The sequence below is a fragment of the Pavona decussata genome, unplaced genomic scaffold (genome assembly GCF_977016875.1).
Source record: "Pavona decussata unplaced genomic scaffold, jaPavDecu1.1 SCAFFOLD_143, whole genome shotgun sequence".
NCBI classification, from domain to species: domain Eukaryota; kingdom Metazoa; phylum Cnidaria; class Anthozoa; order Scleractinia; family Agariciidae; genus Pavona; species Pavona decussata.
Window position 1 is genome coordinate 1,646,781 of NW_028145556.1, and position 18,728 is coordinate 1,665,508.

Here is an 18,728-nt window from a genome sequence, read left to right on the forward strand (position 1 = left end):
CCCAGATTTTGCGTAATTTTCGAGGTAATTGGCTAGCTTGTAATGCAGTACCCAGATTTTGCGTAATTTTCAAGGTAATTGGCTAGCTTGTAATGCAGTACCCAGATTTTGCGTAATTTTGAAGGTAATTGGCTAGCTTGTAATGTAGTACCCAGATTTTGCGTAATTTTCAAGGTAATTGGCTAGTTTGTACTGTAGTACCCAGATTTTGCGTAATTTTCAAGGTAATTGGCTAGCTTGTAATGTAGTACCCAGATTTTGCGTAATTTTCAAGGTAATTGGCTAGCTTGTAATGTAGTACCCAGATTTTGCGTAATTTTCGAGGTAATTGGCTAGTTTGTAATGTAGTACCCAGATTTTGCGTAATTTTCGAGGTAATTGGCTAGCTTGTAATGTATTACCCAGATTTTGCGTAATTTTGAAGGTAATTGGCTAGCTTGTAATTTAGGACCTCACAACACCATATGGTAGAGTTATCAGTAAACCAACTATAAAGAAGCCTACAAAACTTGCTTGTGTAGACCTAGTTATGGCTTTGTTTTAATTTTCTGGAATAAGATATTTTAAATATGGTTGGCGTTTTGCATTGTAGGTGCTGGAAAGGACAGAGGAAGTCAGTTTGGGCAAAAAGATAAGAAGCCAACTACTCCATCAGCCTTATCCTCTGCTGCCAGACTGGAACACTCTTTAGTGTTACAATCACTACAAGAATGTATCGGTCCACGGCTTTCACCTGAGGTACAGCTCACTTGTTATTTATTTATTTATTTTTATGTTATAAGGCACTGCAACATTGTAAGGTTAGTAATCCAGTGCCAGGAGATGCTTCTTACTATTAACACATTTAGGGGAGAGGCAGCATTGCCTAGTGGTTAGGGCTCCGTATTCGTAATCTGGAGGCCCTGAGTTCGAGTCCACCACTTGGATTTGTTTCACGGTAGCCCTATTTTCAAATCCAAAGGCCACACTTTGTAAATAGCCAACTGGTTTGCCTCCCACGAGTTGGGATTTTTAACAAATGTTATGTTCAGTTTGTATATTTATTTCACTGATTTATAGTATCCCCAATTAGCGCTACAGCACTAAATACTTAGACAATCAAATACACTCATTTATTTTATTTATTTATTTATTTATTTATTTATTTATTTATTTATTTATTTATTTATTTAGGTGTGTTTCTTCACGGTAGCAATAATGAAAGTTTTCCGCAGATATAAGTTTTCAACAAAATTGTTTCCAGTTTTGTTTTGGGGCGAGGGTCCTGGGCATTATTTTTCTCTGCAGAGTTTCTATGGACATGGAGCAACTGACGTATGTTTTTTTTCCATTTTTTGGATTTAGGAGCTTAACATATTTAACATGGTTCTACGGGATGTGTTGTACAGTTTACCCAAACCACCTGCCCCAGCATATCACATTACCAAAGTAGCTCAAGATTTTGAGAGCGTCCTCCTGACGCACACAAGAGAGAAAGGTTTCGTTCCTCATCAACCTTGGATTGCAAAAATACACCAATTGTGGACACTTTCAAAGGTTCACCGAGGTAATGTTTAGCTCTAAAGTTAACAAGTATTTTATCCACTTCATTATGTAATTCAGTCGTGTATGATATTATAAGACAGTGCGTCAGACTTTTTTAAATTCGGGAAGCCAATTTTGTTAAAAGATACCACAATGGTGCATTAAAGATACCAATAGTTGACTTGGGCTTCATATCATCAGGCTAGGTTAACCTCTTCAAGTCCCTTTGTGTCTTGCAGAAACTGTGAGAAATTTAGTTATGGTTTGTTAAGCCTTCTCCCCTTGATATCCACTTGATTACTTGTTCCTGGCATTCTAGAAGTGTTTTATTTATGTGCGACAATTTTAGTGTGATTTTGACAAACAAAATCCTGCAAAGCGGTAGTAGTCGCGATACTCATGACCTTGGTTTCTTGAACAAAGTCATACGGATTTCTTATGCATTTAAATATATAAATCTCTATGCACTCCTTTTGCGTAACAGGGACAGCTCATGGTCGTTCTGGTAACTACACAATATTTGGAAACTAACTAACAATTTATTCATTCATCGCCCCATGAAGACCAGCGGTATAGCGGTCGAAATATCTCGATTCCCATCCACGTGACACATTCGTGAGATAAACGCTTAATTTGAGCTATCATTTTAAGCCACGATGACTGACACCTTTCATGACTTTAGCTGACAATTTTGACTCTAGCAAAAACAACTCTGACTTGTAATATTATTTCTTCCATTTTGTTCCACTTTTCAGGGATCATCGTAGCTGGATCACCTGGCACAGGCAAGTCCTCCTGTATCTCAGGACTTGTTGAAACTCTAAGCGAATGCTCCCTCATTAAACACAAAAACACTGGCTCTCAGATGCATTCTCACAAGTTACAAAGAATAAACCCATTGGGAGTGTCAGATCCTGCCCTTATGTTTGGCAAAGTGAATGCATCTTCTGATTTTGAAGATGGCATTTTTACGGCATACTTCAGGAAGGCTAATAAGGAACATAGTGTCCATAAGATGACAACTTGGATCTGTCTGGATGCACCATTACATCGTGGATGGGCTGAATTTCTCAGCAGCGCCTTGGACAAAGGACAGGTAGTGATTGTTGCATAAAGCATTTTTAGTAGCCTGTCCTGCATGCATTATGTTCAGGAAGAAAAAAAAAGAAATGATTGCTACTCTTGTAATAGGATTTTGAGACATTACAACAATATTAAGTAAGTGTTGTAGGTTTGACTTGCACAAGACAGTAATCCCTTTTGTAAGCATGTGGCGTATGAAAAGTTGGACCATTTGAAGCAATACTGAAATACCTGAAAGGTCCTACTTTACCATCGGTTAAAAAACTGAACACATTGATCTTATCTATTGTTTCTACCCTCGGTATGTCAGAATTGTTGCCTATAATCACTTAACAAAGAGAAAGGAGGGGAAAAAATGACAACATAATGTGAACATATTCTTCACTTGAAGAGCATTTTTGATATGAGTATATCTTTTTGTAGTAGAATCACATTCTTTGCTATAACTCTCTGGCATATTAAGGATAAGCTTGCGATGCGATATGTTTTGACTTCTATCATCCACAGTGCCTAGGGAAAATCTGCATCATAATGATTTGACAGCAACAGAAGTCTAATGAAACATGTTTCACTAACTTAAAAGCTTTTTTCTTATTTAGAAAATCATTTTGAAGTTAGCAATGTTATTACATTGCTTAAATTATTTTGACTATAATGTCTAGATTTTCCTAAGTACATGGCATTTTTTTTTCAGTATCTGAACTTGTTGAATGGCGAAAGGCTGTATCTGTCAGAGCATGTTAAACTGCTGTTTGAGACTGATGACTTGACAAATGCTTCACCTTCTACTGTTTCTCGATGTGTAAGTAGTGGACCTAATTTAAAGAATATAATAATCTTGTAGTTTTCAAATGGTGTGAACCTACTGCAAAATGGATTATTTGTATGGTTAAATTGAGATGTCACACAATTTCCAAAATAAATATTAATTTTGACGGCAAGGTTATGGTCACAAAACGAAAACATCCTTTTGTTAGTGTAGGGGATGTAGCTGCGTTACAGGTGATGGAAAAGAGCTTTTGCTTCTATACATTTCTTTGTTGTCCTTGAGAGACTTAAAAAGTAAAGAAATAGCGGCTTTTGGTACTTTTTGCAAAGTGAAATCAACAAGATCTAGTCATGTTTCTTGGTTGATTTTATAAAATAATTCTATTCGCACTTGTTGGATATGCGCCTCATTGCCTATCAATCTACGCATTTCTTGCTTGTTGGCTATCTATCATCTCATATCCAACGCGCGCTCGTGGAATAATTGTTAAATATTAGGTAGGCTGTGTTTGTAGTTATGTGATGTTCCTATATGTGGTTTTAGGGTGTGGTTTATATGGACGAGAGTGTGTTGGGATGGAGACCCCTGGCAGAAGCGTGGCTGGCAAACAGGTCTCCCCAAGAAAGCCATGTAAGTAGTTTTATATGTTTTTGAACTTTATGATGGCAAACCTTGACAACTTCATGAAATATTACGTACAGCTTGGATGTGGGACATTCCTTTGGGTTTACCTTACTGGCTGATCTTGTTCCTGTTTAGGAAAAACAATTGATACACACAATATCAGTCATTTTCCCAAGAAAACATCATTTTTTTCTATTCCTGGTTAAACCAAGAACTGCTCTAAAAGAATGTAGTTGTGGCGGTTCTGGGTGAACTGTATTTTGCTTATTTGTTCATGTGCAAAGGCCCCAAATGAATTTGATTTTGCTATTCATAGTAAGTTGTGTTCCTAGTTTCAATAAGTGATTATTTTTCAGTGGAGAATCGTAACAATACAGATTCACCTACGTCCACTTATTATTATATTATACTATTACTTATTTTATACTTAACCCCACAAGCTGTTTAGCTTTAAAATTTATCGAGTGAAGTTAAAGGCTAATAAACAGCAGCGACAACAACAACAACAACAACAAACAGCATTCATGTTTTTGTTCCTTCCTCCTCAGTGTTTGCAAAGAGCTTTCAACAAGACAGTGGATGTCATCTCACAGTTTGTTCAATATGAAGCAAGGTTTGCGATATTTGTATCTATATTATGCGGTTTCAGGACATACATATAAACCTGGTAAAGGAAGATTTGAAGACACCAGTGTTTTTTGGCTCATCATAACTCCTTAGTTGATTCTCTGCACTTAAATATTATCTGAGAAAGAGGGTCCATTAACTTTTATGATTGAGAGAACGCTTTAAATTGTTAGTGTTAGTTTTGGACGGGAGAAGGTATGTTTTGTTTATCTCTTTAGCACCTCTAGCATTTACAATTACTATGTTTTTGATACTTTACCTCTTTCACTGCCAAAAATATAAACAAAGTATTTTGCAAGCTACCAGAGACAAGGAACACAACTAGAAAGTACTGTTTTATACATAAAATTAAGCTTTGAACATTAGTCACTCGTTAGGAATAGCAAAAGTGTGGCCCAGTAACTTAACACTATTTAGTTTCAGCGTTCTTGGTTTTGTTTTTATTTACATAGACCATTTATGAAAATTTGCGAGGTTGGACTGTTTAACACATGCCTCGCAATGTTGAAGGCTTTAATAGAGGTAAGCTTTGACCTAATGCTTGTTAGACTAACCTTTAACCTTAAAAACATGATTTAACTAATGTTTTATCATTATCTAATACAACAACCTTGGCTTCTTACTTGTTTTTGTTTGTTTTGTTTTTACTTAGCATCTTTAACGTCTGTTCTGCCGTGTTGTTTTCTTCTTTGCATTATTTGTAGCCTGTTTTAAACAAATGGGGTGCAAAATGCAACCTGAATATTGATCACAGGGCATTCAGCTTTGCAAGCTGTATGTGCCACTTCAGATTTCGTAAACACGTTTATTGCTGTGCTTACTTATGTACTTTACTATTGTCATTAACAACTGCATCGCAGTATGTAGGTTGGGCTCTGGGATGTCCAGGGGCGTCTACTGGGAGCCAGCCAGTTGGTTGAAGATGCAGCCACTTAAGAACGCTACAATTTTTATTAACGTGCCTGCGAAGATCCATGTGAGCCTGTGGAGAAGGCTTGAGCCGCTGACCAGTTTAATTGCATCTAACTTTGTTTATTATATTTCATTCTTTAACCATTCTCCTTTTAGGGCAACACTGACATTGGCGGTGAGCTTCACATTGAGAGGTTGTACCTCTTCTCTTTGATCTGGTCATTTGGAGGACTGTTAGATGAACCAGACAGAAAGAAGTTCAGTGAACTTCTTCTGTCTCTAACCACTGCACTGCCAGACTATGATCAAGAAATCTCTGTTTTTGATTATTATGTTGATGAGTCTGGCGAGTGGGATCCTTGGCAGTCAAGGTTGGTATAGTTCAGTTTCAGAGTTTTGTGGATAGTGGCGTAGGAAATGCCTTACAAGAGAAGGAGGCTGTCCTTCAACTTCTTGAGGTGTTAGCTTTCAAGCTTGTTTTCTGATAGTTGAAGAATGTTGAAACAACTGCCTCACAAACGGGAAGTACTTGACCCAGCTGACCGTATTAGAGGCAGATCCCTATAAACGTGGTTTAATTGTCATTTAACGTCTGGCATAACTGGAGTCTTTGGTTTCATTGAAACGTGCTCTAAGATATGAGTGATCGATAATCATTTTATTATTTTCCCAGCTGTATGTTGATCAATTTAATTTTGTTCAGGGTTCCAGAAGTAAGTTACTTTGATGCTGCAGATCTTCTTGGAGAAGTGTTTGTGGACACTATTGACACAGTAAGTGAACAACAATAATTAAAAGTTAGAACGGTTTTTATTGAGTGTCGAATAAGTAATTTTGCATTTGATTTGGTTTTGCATTACTTCGTTCTCTGGTTGGTTAACTAAACTCGCGCCACTTTCTCAACCAATGGGAATCCAAACCAAAACCAATCGTGTTTTGGCCGCACGCGTTTTCCCGCGCTTGGCGCCAGTTACATGTTTTTGCTTCAAATTCTGATTGGCTCGTTGTGTTGTTTACATCTGTTGCGATTGGCCAGAGTAATTACTTTGGTTTTGATTTTACGACACTCAATTGGAAACCGCTCTATCTACATAGACGTTAAGTCATTCATTTCAGAAATCACAGAATAGTGATACCTCAAAATTTAATAAGGTGAAGAATTTAGTGACATTTCAAGATAAACACTTACGTAATTTTTACATTTATTCTTGTTTAGATTCGTACTCGTCAGTTCATGGAGCTAGCCAGTGCTTCTGGCAGAAATATTTTACTTACTGGGCCAGCAGGCTGTGGCAAAACGTCCCTCATCAATGACTTTCTGGACAAACAAGGTGATGAGTGTTGTTTTTGCTTTCTGTCAAGAGTTCACAAATCGAAACACGGAAAAATCCTCAAATTTATGCTTGAAAAGTATTTCAAGTTAAAAGGACAGCTGAAAAATACTGCTGAAGAGTCTCCATTTGAATGGCCACACATTACGATTTTTATCCAAAACTTAGGATTAATTATTCCTGTAAATATGTTAACATGTAAAACTTAGGATTAATTATTACTTTAAATATGTTAACATGTTAAATGTTGTCATTTAAATACTGTTTTCCAGAGGACAAGAACCAGATTGTGAAACGTTATGTCTACTCAGGCACGTCAGGAGCTGCTTCATTGCAGCAGTTTGTTGAGCACAACGTTTATCATAGGCAAGGTAAGATAACCTTGTAAGCTAACTAACTTACTTGAATGCCAATATTGTCCTGGGATGAACGTTTTGAATCAGATTTGGCTATCATGTCCTTATATATATAGATAACCTTTCTGCTGCTCAATGATTTCAATTGTTTAAAGCTAGATCGGTGCTTGCTAAAACTGCCAAACTCTTAACCTAGTAGAACGCCCTTACATGGTTTTTTATTCCAAAGATTTGTTTTTCTTTTCAGGCGTTCGTTTTGTGATCTGTTTGAACTATCGTGAACTGTCGTGTTCTTGTATGCTTCTTGTTAGGTTTCGTGTATGGAGCAAAGAAGGGAAAGATACTCAACATGTTCATGGATGACCTCAGTCTTCCACAGCCAGATGAGTTTGGCACGCAGGAGGTGAATGAGGTATGTATCGACCGCTTTCCTTTCGAAGAAGGGCGCGCGGAAACGACGATTACAAAAGCCAAAAGTCTAACATAATCCGTATCGGTTCTGTTTATTTTAAGTCAATAGCTGAGATCAGGCGATCCCCGAAAGGCAGAAAATTAACAAACATACGTACAGCTTGAGCTAGTCCTACTGTTGAACCGCATACAAGACCGTCAAAGACTGAAAGGCTTCTAATCTGCACGGGTTGCGTGAGAAATTACTGTCGCTTTGAGCGAAGCTCAAACCTAGTCAAGACGTTCAGCGACGTCTCAGCTCCACGTGGAGCTTTAACAGTCCCGTATGAAAAGACGTCATAACACGTGATGTGTCTAGTTGCGTAACGCAATGCCTAAACGGTTGAGAGGCCGTTACAAGGTATATAAGATAAGATAATACTTTATTGAACACTCCCCAGAGGGGCTTTTCGGTGATCAATACATCATGTTTAAAATGAAAATAAGGTAAATTAATACATATATACATATAAGAACGATACATAAAAGGTAGAAAATTACTATTCGAAAGTCTATAAATACCTAAGTGTCCAGTAATATATGCTTAAGTTTACGCTTAAAAACCTCATGATTTTTACTAAGTTAAAGATCTTTATCTTAGCTGTTCCATAAACTGACAGCTCTGTATCGGAAGGACCGCTGACCGGTAGCTGTTTTGAATAAAGGGATATTCAACTGTTGTGAATTTCGTATCACGCGACCGGATATAACACTGCCTTGTTTGTTTAACTAAGACAAAAATATTTTGGAAGTTTATAAAACGATTTCCATCCCCTCAAATACGTATTTGATACAGCGATCCAACAGGTTTGTATGCTCCTTTGATAAGGCAGGTTTTGTTCAAGCTGTTTTATTAAACCCAATTCATAATAAGGCCACCCAACAAGAAGGTCTCCCCCAGAATAAGCCCTTAGCCCTTTAAGCCCTAACAGTGATCAGCATCAAATTTCTCCTTGTAACACCAATGCTTATTCAAACATGAGGTCATGAGAATAAAGGTTATGATCATCCAAGCTTAATTTTCGTGATATTTTAATAACGTCTCCGCAGTACTTTTATAAGAAAAATATGGGGACAAGATAAGAGAATTTGTTCTTTGATATTAGGGGAAAATGGTTAAAAGGTCATTTGAACTTAATATAACCCTTGAGTTTTAGTGTCTCATAAGCCTTCAACATTGTGAGACATGTGTTAAACAGTCCAACCTCACAAATTTCATAAGGCCTTTTTCTTAACTGAAAATCTGTCAATAATAGAAACGGTAACAGGGGATTAAGTGCTTGCCAGCAAAAGTCACTCAAGCAAACTTGATAACATAATTATTTTTTCTTAATGTGTGAACATTGATCAAATATTTTTCTTAGCTTCTGCGACAAGTCCTTGATGAAAAGGTCCTGTTTAACACCAAAAAGCCGTTTGACCGTCGTGTGTTGGAGGGTGTTGTTGTAACATCAGCCATGAATATGCAGTCAGATCCATTGACCAGCGGGAGCCATCAACAAATTCCTGAGAGATTGAAGGTCAGCTTCTGTGTACAACAAGTAATGTGTGCTTTTTATCAAGTTTAGATTTAAGGCTGGTCAACATAATCCAGCGACCACCTCAGACTGAACAACTGAGAGTGACACAAACAGTCGATAAAACAAATATGAGAGTGATGTATTAATCAGTAACTGACATAGGCATACTCGGAAAAAAAAATCCGAGTGCTCCTCTCAGGATATGTATTATGTATGCGTACTATATTCAGGCCCGTAGCCAGACCAATGTTTTTCCGAGGCAGTAAAAAAATTGAGAAGGAGATTAAAAAGTCAAAATACTAGTAACATTGCGATGGAAAATGTGTATTTTATGGAGCCAATTTTACAGTTTATAGCTTACTTTCGAATACATTGGTCCTGTTGTTTGGATTTTGTCGCATAATATGAGCCTGGATGACCCATCATCTTCAACTATTTCTCGTTTTTCTCAGTTTGAATTGTAATGAATGATTTTAGAATAATTATCCGAGGTGAATCAGTTAGGACTACAAAACAATGAGCTATTACATGAAACTTTTTTTTCCTACTTGCTAAGGGCTGGACTATTGCACTCCGTTCCTCTAAGAATTAATTCAAAAACAATAATGTCATCACTGGTAAGCACCTTAAATGTTACTGTTAGAGCTTGTAAAATGCGCAAGTTTTGAAAAGGTGGAGTGAATAATACTAACGTTTCATTATTATGATGTCCTTCTTCAGCGTCACTTTGCTGTCTTCCGTTTACCTGCTCCCACAGCCGATTCACTCTTTACTGTTGTGACTTCAATATTGGAGGTGAGTTCAAACTGTTTTGTTTCATTTGTTTGGTTATTGTCTCATTTTCGCGTATTCTGGAGACGCATTTGGTGTAGAGGTTAGCTTTACAGAATTTTAATCAAACTCTCGATTGGAAACTCACAATTACTGGCCAACAGTCATTTGTATATAGAGTCGTTTGACTTTGGAATGAAGTCTCAATCTCTAACAACTGTAAATACTTTAGCTAATTTTAAGGCTGCTTTTAAGAGTCGTGCTTAATGGAGGGATTCTTAGTTTTTTTAATTTAGATTTATATATATTGTAAAATCATTGTATATTGCTTTTTACATCTATTACAATGATTGTAATGGTTATTGAAACGTTTTCTCTTTGTACAGGCTAACATGGCTCAGAATCAGGGGATGGGACTGCCTCAGGAGTTTCATGAGCAGATTGTGATGGCATCTTGTACACTGTTGAGCAGCATGCAGGATGTACTACGACCATCACCCACCCCTGGCAGGTGTCATTACCAGTTCAACCTTCGGGACATCACCAGAGTCTTTCAGGTGACTGACTTTATACAGAACCTTTTTCAGGCGATGAAAACACGGTGTGATGCTTTCCGTTCCGTTTTATACTACACCTTTCAATAACATGCGGACTCTGAAGTTCAAGATTCAACCAACCGTTGCGTTTTCTATTGCCGTCAATCAGCTCAGTGGCCCTCTTAGAAAACTTGGATGTGTGACTCAGTAGGTTCAAAGGTCACATTCAAACGCTGTGATTGGCTAATTTCGGTCCGTTTTGTCGGTTTCTGTACTTTTGCTCTCAGTTAGTTGTCTCCATAATTATGATTGACGGCAGCTCATCAGTGAGCGGGCTAGTAGATATGTGTGATCTTCAGAGGATCACAGGTTATCTTGCCGAAGCTTACATCCAAACGCACAAAGTTCAATTCGATTCCACGTGGTAGCAAAGGTCAAGTAATCGCACAAACACACAAAGGTTTTCTTCACACGGCCAATAACTTTATTACTAGTGAAATAGCTTGCTTGAGTAGCGAAGTAGCTGAGTTCTGGCGATTACGCTGTATTGTGGTTCGAACTAAAAAAGGCAATCAACAAAGAAAGCCTTATGTAACAATAATCTACTAACTGATACAACTTACAACGTGTAATGAACAGCTATTCCTAATCGAATCAAACTGAGCTAAATAACGACAATAATCAATAACATTTAGATAGAATAACTAAAATCGCTTACTTTGGTAGAGCTCCTGGCAAGGTTTGGTAGCGTAGCTGTGTAGCGATCTCTAGCTTTTTCCGATAGCGAGGATAGCGTAGCGAACGATCTCTCGATAGCAACTAACCTAAGTGACCTTTTGAAACCCTAATAAGCGTGTAATCTGAGAAAGTAGCCAACTTAATTTTAATACGTAACTAGACTCTACATGAATTGCGCAACGACTAACAGAGAGCGTGACTTAGGCAAATATTAACGTAATCAAACAATATCGCAACAACTAAATCATCTGGAAAACAAAATAGATAAAAGGCGTTTCAGGGCTAACATTCCGGCCCCTTTAAAGGTGTACAAAGCTTAAGCCTTTAACTAAGATAATTCAATCAGCTTGAAACGCAAAAACAGTAACAACGAGTAATGTCCGACTTAAGTGACTAAATCTAAAACAATGTTCTAAGTACTTGAATAGCACAAACGTTCATGACTCCTCCAACAGCACTAGCTTGTCCACCGGCCGCACCAGGACTGAGGACCTCGTCTTGACCTTGACGCTCCTCACAAAGCCGTCCCTCTTGTTTGGGTACACCTCAACGATACGTCCCAGTGGCCACGAACTTCGCGGGGCACTTTCGTCGACAACAAGAACAACATCGTTTTCCATGAGATTCCGGCTCCCACTTCCCCATTTCTGTCGTTCTTGCAGTGCTGGTAGATACTCGCGTAGCCACCGTCTCCAAAACACATCCGCTAGATATTGGACCTGCCGCCATCGTCGGCGCGAGTACACGTCGCCTTTTACAAAGACGCCTGGAGGAAGGGTCGGTCCCGATCTCAACAAGAGAAGATGGTTTGGCGTGAGAGCTTCAGGATCCCTGGGATCATCCGACACCTTGGTAATCGGTCTGCCATTTACAATCGCTTCTGCTTCGCACATGAGCGTCAGGAGGCCTTCATCGTCTAGAGTTTGTTCTCTGCAGAGCGCTTTCATCACCTTTTTCACTGTCCGAATACAGCGCTCCCACACACCTCCATGATGGGAACCTGCTGGTGGGTTAAAAATCCACTTGATGTTCTTCGCCAGTAAAAAATTGTGGATCTTGTCTTGGTTCCACTCGCAAACTGCTTCACGTAGCTCCTTTTCCCCTTTAACGAAATTCCCGCCGTTGTCGGACCTCATCAACAATGGCTGGCCTCTTCTTGCTATAAACCTTCTTAAGGCTTCCAGAAAAGAATCCGTGTCCAAGCTGTGCGCAACTTCGATATGGATTGCACGGATCGACAAGCACGTGAACAATACGCCATATCTCTTAACTAAGCTCCTTCCGCGTCGCACCTCTATGGGACCGAAGCAGTCCACTCCAACATAGCTGAATGGGGGTCCCGCAGGGTTCACTCTGTCTTCCGGCAGGCTGGCCATTTTCTGCTGATTTACAGGCGCCTGTCTTCTTCTGCAGTCGAAGCACGCACTTAGGATGCGGCGAATGGAAACTCTTGCCTTTGTTATCCAGTACTTCTCCCTTAACAATGAAAGCGTGTGCTCTGGGCCACAGTGACCACAGACTAAGTGATGGTGACGTATGATGAGGGCAGAGATGTGATGGTCTTTAGGGAGTATCACGGGATGTTTGGACTCTTGCTTGATCGGCGAGTTTTGGAGACGACCTCCGACACGTATAACTCCATCCACGAGCACTGGATCTAACTTTGCGATTCTGCTTGACTTCTTAACTGCTGAGTGGCCACCTTTTAAAGACATCAATTCTTCGTGGAAGCTGTGGATTTGTACTGCCTTGATAATTGCCCTCTCAGAATCTTCCATTTCCTTGATACTCAAAGGGCTTGCTTTATTGTCGCATAGAAACTGCAACGGTTCTCCTTTCTTACGCTTCTTAACAGCATTTCGGAGCACATTCTTGTACCTGATGATCCAGGCTACAATTCTCTTCAGCTGAAGCCATGATGAAAAGCGCTCGAAAATTTCACTGACCCTGGCACTCTCATCACGAGCGAAACAGACAAAGGTTGCCTTCTTCTCTTCTAAATAGCACTGTTGTTCCTTTTCTGGATCCATGGCAACAGGACGCACAGGCCACATTTCTTCGCTTTGCCAAAGGAAATCCGGACCCTTCGTCCAGCGGTTACTATCTACTATGGCGTCAACTGCTAATCCTCTCGAAGCATCGTCAGCGGGGTTGAGCTTTGTTTCAACATACTTCCATTGAGTTGGTAGGGATTGCTCGCGTATAGCAGCCACTCTGTTTGCTACAAACGTCTGGAACCTTTTCTCTTCATTCTCGATATAGCGAAGTACGCACATACTGTCTGTCCAGTAAAATGATTCGTCAATTGCCAACTCGATCTCTTCTCGAATCATCCTATCCAATCTGGTGGATAACGTAGCGGCGGAGAGTTCCATTCTTGGAATGGTAACCGTCTTCAAAGGTGACAACCTGGATTTTCCAATGACAAAGGAGCAATGTACTGCACCACTTGCGTTAACCAGTCTGAGGTAGGCCACAGCGCCGTATGCTAATTCAGATGCATCGGAGAAGTAATGCAGTTGGCATGAGACAACTTCTCCAAAGTCAGAGGGCTTAAAGCACCGGTCAATGCAGAACTGCTCGAGCTTCGGCAGCGCATCTAGCCAAGATTTCCAACGTTCGAGGTCTTCGTCAGAGATTTTGTCGTCCCAGTCGAGTTTCTTCTTACACAGGTTTTGGAGAAGTATCTTGGCAGGAAGGATGAAAGGAGCAACGAAACCAAGGGGGTCATATATCGAACTCACCACTGAGAGGATTCCCCTTCTGGTAGCTGGGCGATCTTTAATGTTGACCTTGAATCTGAATGTGTCGGAACTCACACACCAGTGCACGCCAAGTGCTCTTTCAATCGGAATGTGGTCAAAATCCAGGTCTTTCACTGACATCGCTCGCTCTGATTCAGGAACAGACTCTACAACTGTTCGGGAATTTGATAGCCATTTCGTTAACCGGAAGCCTCCTTTCTTGAGTAGTTCTGTCAAGTCCCTCACATGGCGAATAGCATCTTCATCTGATTTCACCGATTTCAGACAGTCGTCGACGTAGAAATTCCGTTTCACTGAACTCACGATTTCTGCGGCGAAGTTCCCTTTGTTATCGTCTGCGGTTTTCTGCAAGGCGTAGTTAGCGCAGCTAGGAGAAGACACTCCCCCGAATAAGTGCACCGTCATCATGTACTCTTCTGGCTCTAAGCTTAGGTCGCCATTAGGCCACCACAGAAAACGTAACGCGCTGCAGTCATTAGGATTGACGTTAACTTGATGAAACATAGCTTCTACGTCTGACATTAGAGCCACGTTTTCTTGACGGAATCTCGTCAACACACCGATAAGGGAATTGGTGAGGTCCGGCCCCTGTAACAGCTGGTCATTTAGCGAGCTTCCCCGATACTTTGCTGAGCAGTCGAAGACTACGCGCACCTTTCCTGGTTTGGCTGGATGGAACACTGCATGATGGGGAAGGTACCAGGTCTTACCCGCGGTTTCAGATACTGGCGCTTCCTTGGCATAACCCTTTTGAAGAAGATCTTCCATGCACTCTTTATACTTCTTCAACAGTTCTTGATCCTTCGACAAACGTTTCTGTAATAGCCGCAGTCGGTGTTGCGCAACAGGCTTGTTGTTGTCAAGACAGGGTGGGTTGATTTTCCACGGCAACGCAATCTCATAATGACCGTTCTTGAGTGTGGCCGTTTCATTCATTATTTGCAGGGCGCGCTTGTCGTTTTGTGAAAGAGAATGTTTACGGTCATGAATGGAGTCGTTAAATTCCATATTACAGTAGCTGCGAAACTGTTCAGAGAGTTCGACATCGGTTCTGATGAAATTGGCGGTACGGGTAGCAGAGCTTTGGGTCCTGCCTAGAGGACCATTTACGACCCATCCAAACACGGTCCTTGAGGCGTACGGTCCACCATTTTGACTCGGTCTTATCTCTCTCGGTTCCAGTACTTCAGGAGCATCGCTTCCAATTAGCAAGCCGACGTCTGCTTCAATCTTCGGTATGCTGATACCCGCGAGGTGTGGCCATCGATCAATATCTTGCTGATTAGCTGCGTTTGCCACTGATACAGGCAGCTTCGGTCTTGTAAAGACGATGGGAAGCTGTACGAGATTTTCTTCCTCTAGATCCAGCACTTCCAAGCTTACCACAAGGCTTTCCGTTTTACTATTCTCCTTGTCCATTGTAGTTAATGATAGCGTTGTTCGCTGGCCTGACAACCCTAGTTGTCTTGCAAGATCATCGGAGCAGAAGGTAGTGTTGGAGCCGCTATCTAGGAATGCGTAAGTCTGGACCACGTCGTCGCCTCCTGGTACTTTTACTTTCACTGGGACCACTGCCAAGCCAGTTATAGCAGAGACTTTACTTTGGTTGTTACTCGCCTCTTCGCTTCTTCCTTTCACGTATCCATTTAAGGCTTCTGATGAGCTGTCTTGCGTTTGTAGCTTGTTCTCGGTTGACGCAAGGTTTCCTGCACTCGGACTCGCGACTTGGCCCACACTTCTGGGATGTAGAAAGCTAGAATGATTCCCGGTACACCCTGTCACTCTACAGAACCTTGGCTTCGGACAGGAACTCGCCATATGGCCATGAACAAGACAGTTGTCACATAAACCCTTTGACCGAACAAATGATAGCCTATCGCGTAAGGATTTTTCTTTGAAGGCACTGCAATGGGATAGCCAGTGATTCAAACCACAGAGAGGGCATTTCCGGTCATTTTGGAGCTGATGTTTCCTCAGGTCGACGCTGATTCGCTTGGGCTCAGTTTGTGTCACGAAGGACGATGCATTTCGCGGCGCAGGTTTCTGTTTTAGCTTAACACCTCCTGTAGATGATGGCGGGTGGCTTTGCAGGTCACCGAATACAGCATGGGTAGCTGCTCTGGCCTTTGAGGTGACAAAATTGCTGAGGTCCCCAATAGTGATTTCCCTTTCTTTATTCTCGGTGATATTGTCTGCAACATCGCGCCACTTCTGGCGAAGACCGAAAGGTAGCCTGCCGACTATGGCTTTCATGGTGTCTGGATTTTCGACTTTGTTCAAGTAGCCGATATCTTGAAGTGTATTTTTGCAACTGGTGAGAAGAATAGAGAATCTTCTTAGCGCCTCGCCATCTTCTGCCTTGATGGCAGGTCCTTTAACCAGCTTGTCGACGAATGCGCTGGCAATCCGATAACTTTGGCCATACCTCGATTTCAGTAAATCACGGGCTTTTTGGTATCCAGTGTCTTCTTTCATCGTGAGGCAGCTTTTCACGAGTTCGCGGACCTCTCCAGTGGTATACTGGACCAAGTAATACAATCGAGCACTCTCGCTTGTAGTTCTTCGTTCGATGAGATTTTCGAAGGCCCGTATAAATGTCCAGTACTCCGTAGGATTTCCATTAAATGTCGGTACTTCAGGTTGAGGCAGCGTTAGAGCTAGGGTACTTTCCTGCTGTCGACAAATCAGCTCTTGCATTCGACGATCTTGCTGGTACTGAGCTTCCAAAAGACTTTGAGTAAGGGAGCCAATCAGGGCTTGATTACCATATTTTGATTCATCTGGTTCCACTTTAACTTGGGCTTCTTTGATACTTGGAACGTAAACCGGAGATTCTTTGAAACTTGAAACGTGAGGAATATCAGATGGCCTTGGGGGCTTTCGATCGCTTTGGAAATTCTCTTCAGGAATCCAACTCTTAGCTGCTGGGTTTAAAGTTACTGTTTTAGCTGACATGGCTGCAGGTGGAAGGTTTGATCTTTCTTGCACTGGATTTCGCTGGAGATCTGGAGCCAGGATCAGCGAAGATTTCTTGTGGGTGCGGGTGCTTAAGTCGAAGTCTGCATAACTTCCCACCTGACTTGATTCTGCCAAGATGTAAACATTTTCCTCAGCATGAGCCTTCGCAATTTCAGTTTGAAGTTCCAATTCTTGTCTTTTCATTTTCAAGTTAAGCTCCTCCTGTTGGATGGCTTGTAGGCGTTCCAGATTAGCAGCCTCCGCCTCTAACGTTGCACGTTTTGCAGCGGCTCGAGCTTTCGCGGCTGAAAGAGAACTGGACCGAGACACTTTCGAACTGCCCGAACTTGATTTCGAGAGGCGGGTAAGTTTCGTACTGTGACGAGAACCAACATTGCTGATAGAATCGTCGGGGTCAATTTCCGGAATCGTCTGGGTCGGAGGTGATTGCCTTCGAGACGAGGGTGTTTCTGTAGATTTGATCCAGTCTGTTATGCCACACTCTAGTTTTGCTAACAACTCATTCACAGCCTTGAAATATTCGCTAGACTCGGCTATGTCGTGCTCATTCGTCAATTTTTCGTGATAGGCGATGTGAGTCTTATTGAAGTCGTCAACGATCTGTTTCAATTCCTCGAACTTCCGTTTGACCAGATCTACGTTTGAAAGGTCATGCATGAGTTCTTGAATATCGTTTTGAGCCTTGGTAATATTTCCTTTCAATGCACCTCTTGATTGTTTTAGCGTCCGTAGGTTCTCTGATTCGATTCCTTCCCAATCTAGGGTTCGATTTCGCTCTCTTGTCCTAATATTTTGCTGATTTCCATCCACGTTAGTTTCATAATTAGAAGCCATGATCGATCGGTGTCCAATTTCCGAGCGCGAGCTTTGCAACGTGACTGTGTGTTACATAACAACTGCGTTAACCATTCCACCGTCGCTAAGTGTCAAGATTCATATGCTCTAAGGTCTTTGAAGGAGATGGCCTTGGAATAACGAGTTTCAAATTCAAACAGGTAGCAAACTCCAAAGAGTCTCGTCAAATTCGAACGAATGTGATCTTCAGAGGATCACAGGTTATCTTGCCGAAGCTTACATCCAAACGCACAAAGTTCAATTCGATTCCACGTGGTAGCAAAGGTCAAGTAATCGCACAAACACACAAAGGTTTTCTTCACACGGCCAATAACTTTATTACTAGTGAAATAGCTTGCTTGAGTAGCGAAGTAGCTGAGTTCTGGCGATTACGCTGTATTGTGGTTCGAACTAAAAAAGGCAATCAACAAAGAAAGCCTTATGTAACAATAATCTACTAACTGATACAACTTACAACGTGTAATGAACAGCTATTCCTAATCGAATCAAACTGAGCTAAATAACGACAATAATCAATAACATTTAGATAGAATAACTAAAATCGCTTACTTTGGTAGAGCTCCTGGCAAGGTTTGGTAGCGTAGCTGTGTAGCGATCTCTAGCTTTTTCCGATAGCGAGGATAGCGTAGCGAACGATCTCTCGATAGCAACTAACCTAAGTGACCTTTTGAAACCCTAATAAGCGTGTAATCTGAGAAAGTAGCCAACTTAATTTTAATACGTAACTAGACTCTACATGAATTGCGCAACGACTAACAGAGAGCGTGACTTAGGCAAATATTAACGTAATCAAACAATATCGCAACAACTAAATCATCTGGAAAACAAAATAGATAAAAGGCGTTTCAGGGCTAACACGGGCTAGTAGATATGAATACATCTACTGTG

General features: G+C 41.0%; 2 protein-coding genes across 3 annotated transcripts in view; one reads left to right on the top strand and one right to left on the bottom strand.

Moving 5' to 3' along the window:
• The window catches only part of LOC146466535 (dynein axonemal heavy chain 8-like), a 109,027-nt gene that overhangs the window by 48,345 nt on the left and 41,954 nt on the right, over positions 1 to 18,728 (top strand). The window contains exons 41-55 of the mRNA XM_085127027.1: positions 593 to 738; positions 1,345 to 1,546; positions 2,280 to 2,620; positions 3,302 to 3,409; positions 3,920 to 4,006; positions 4,549 to 4,613; positions 5,080 to 5,149; positions 5,696 to 5,910; positions 6,243 to 6,312; positions 6,756 to 6,870; positions 7,143 to 7,241; positions 7,538 to 7,638; positions 9,041 to 9,196; positions 9,917 to 9,991; positions 10,354 to 10,524. Of these exons, the coding sequence (XP_084983153.1) occupies positions 593 to 738; positions 1,345 to 1,546; positions 2,280 to 2,620; positions 3,302 to 3,409; positions 3,920 to 4,006; positions 4,549 to 4,613; positions 5,080 to 5,149; positions 5,696 to 5,910; positions 6,243 to 6,312; positions 6,756 to 6,870; positions 7,143 to 7,241; positions 7,538 to 7,638; positions 9,041 to 9,196; positions 9,917 to 9,991; positions 10,354 to 10,524 (2,021 nt within the window). The remainder of the gene's footprint in view (positions 1 to 592; positions 739 to 1,344; positions 1,547 to 2,279; positions 2,621 to 3,301; positions 3,410 to 3,919; positions 4,007 to 4,548; positions 4,614 to 5,079; positions 5,150 to 5,695; positions 5,911 to 6,242; positions 6,313 to 6,755; positions 6,871 to 7,142; positions 7,242 to 7,537; positions 7,639 to 9,040; positions 9,197 to 9,916; positions 9,992 to 10,353; positions 10,525 to 18,728) is intronic.
• LOC146466537 (uncharacterized) lies at positions 10,874 to 18,690 on the bottom strand. Of its 2 annotated transcripts, none has more exons than XR_014868000.1 (2): positions 11,222 to 18,690; positions 10,874 to 11,062 (listed from the first exon to the last, which is right to left on the bottom strand). XR_014868000.1 is itself a non-coding variant. In XM_085127318.1 (2 exons), the coding sequence occupies exon 2, from the start codon at positions 17,817 to 17,819 to the stop codon at positions 11,679 to 11,681; it is 6,141 nt and encodes a 2,046-aa protein (XP_084983444.1). In that variant the 5' UTR covers positions 17,820 to 18,230; positions 18,390 to 18,690; the 3' UTR covers positions 10,874 to 11,678. The 2 variants fall into 2 exon arrangements, 1 of the variants encoding a protein (XP_084983444.1); XM_085127318.1 differs by having other exon boundaries at positions 10,874 to 18,230; positions 18,390 to 18,690.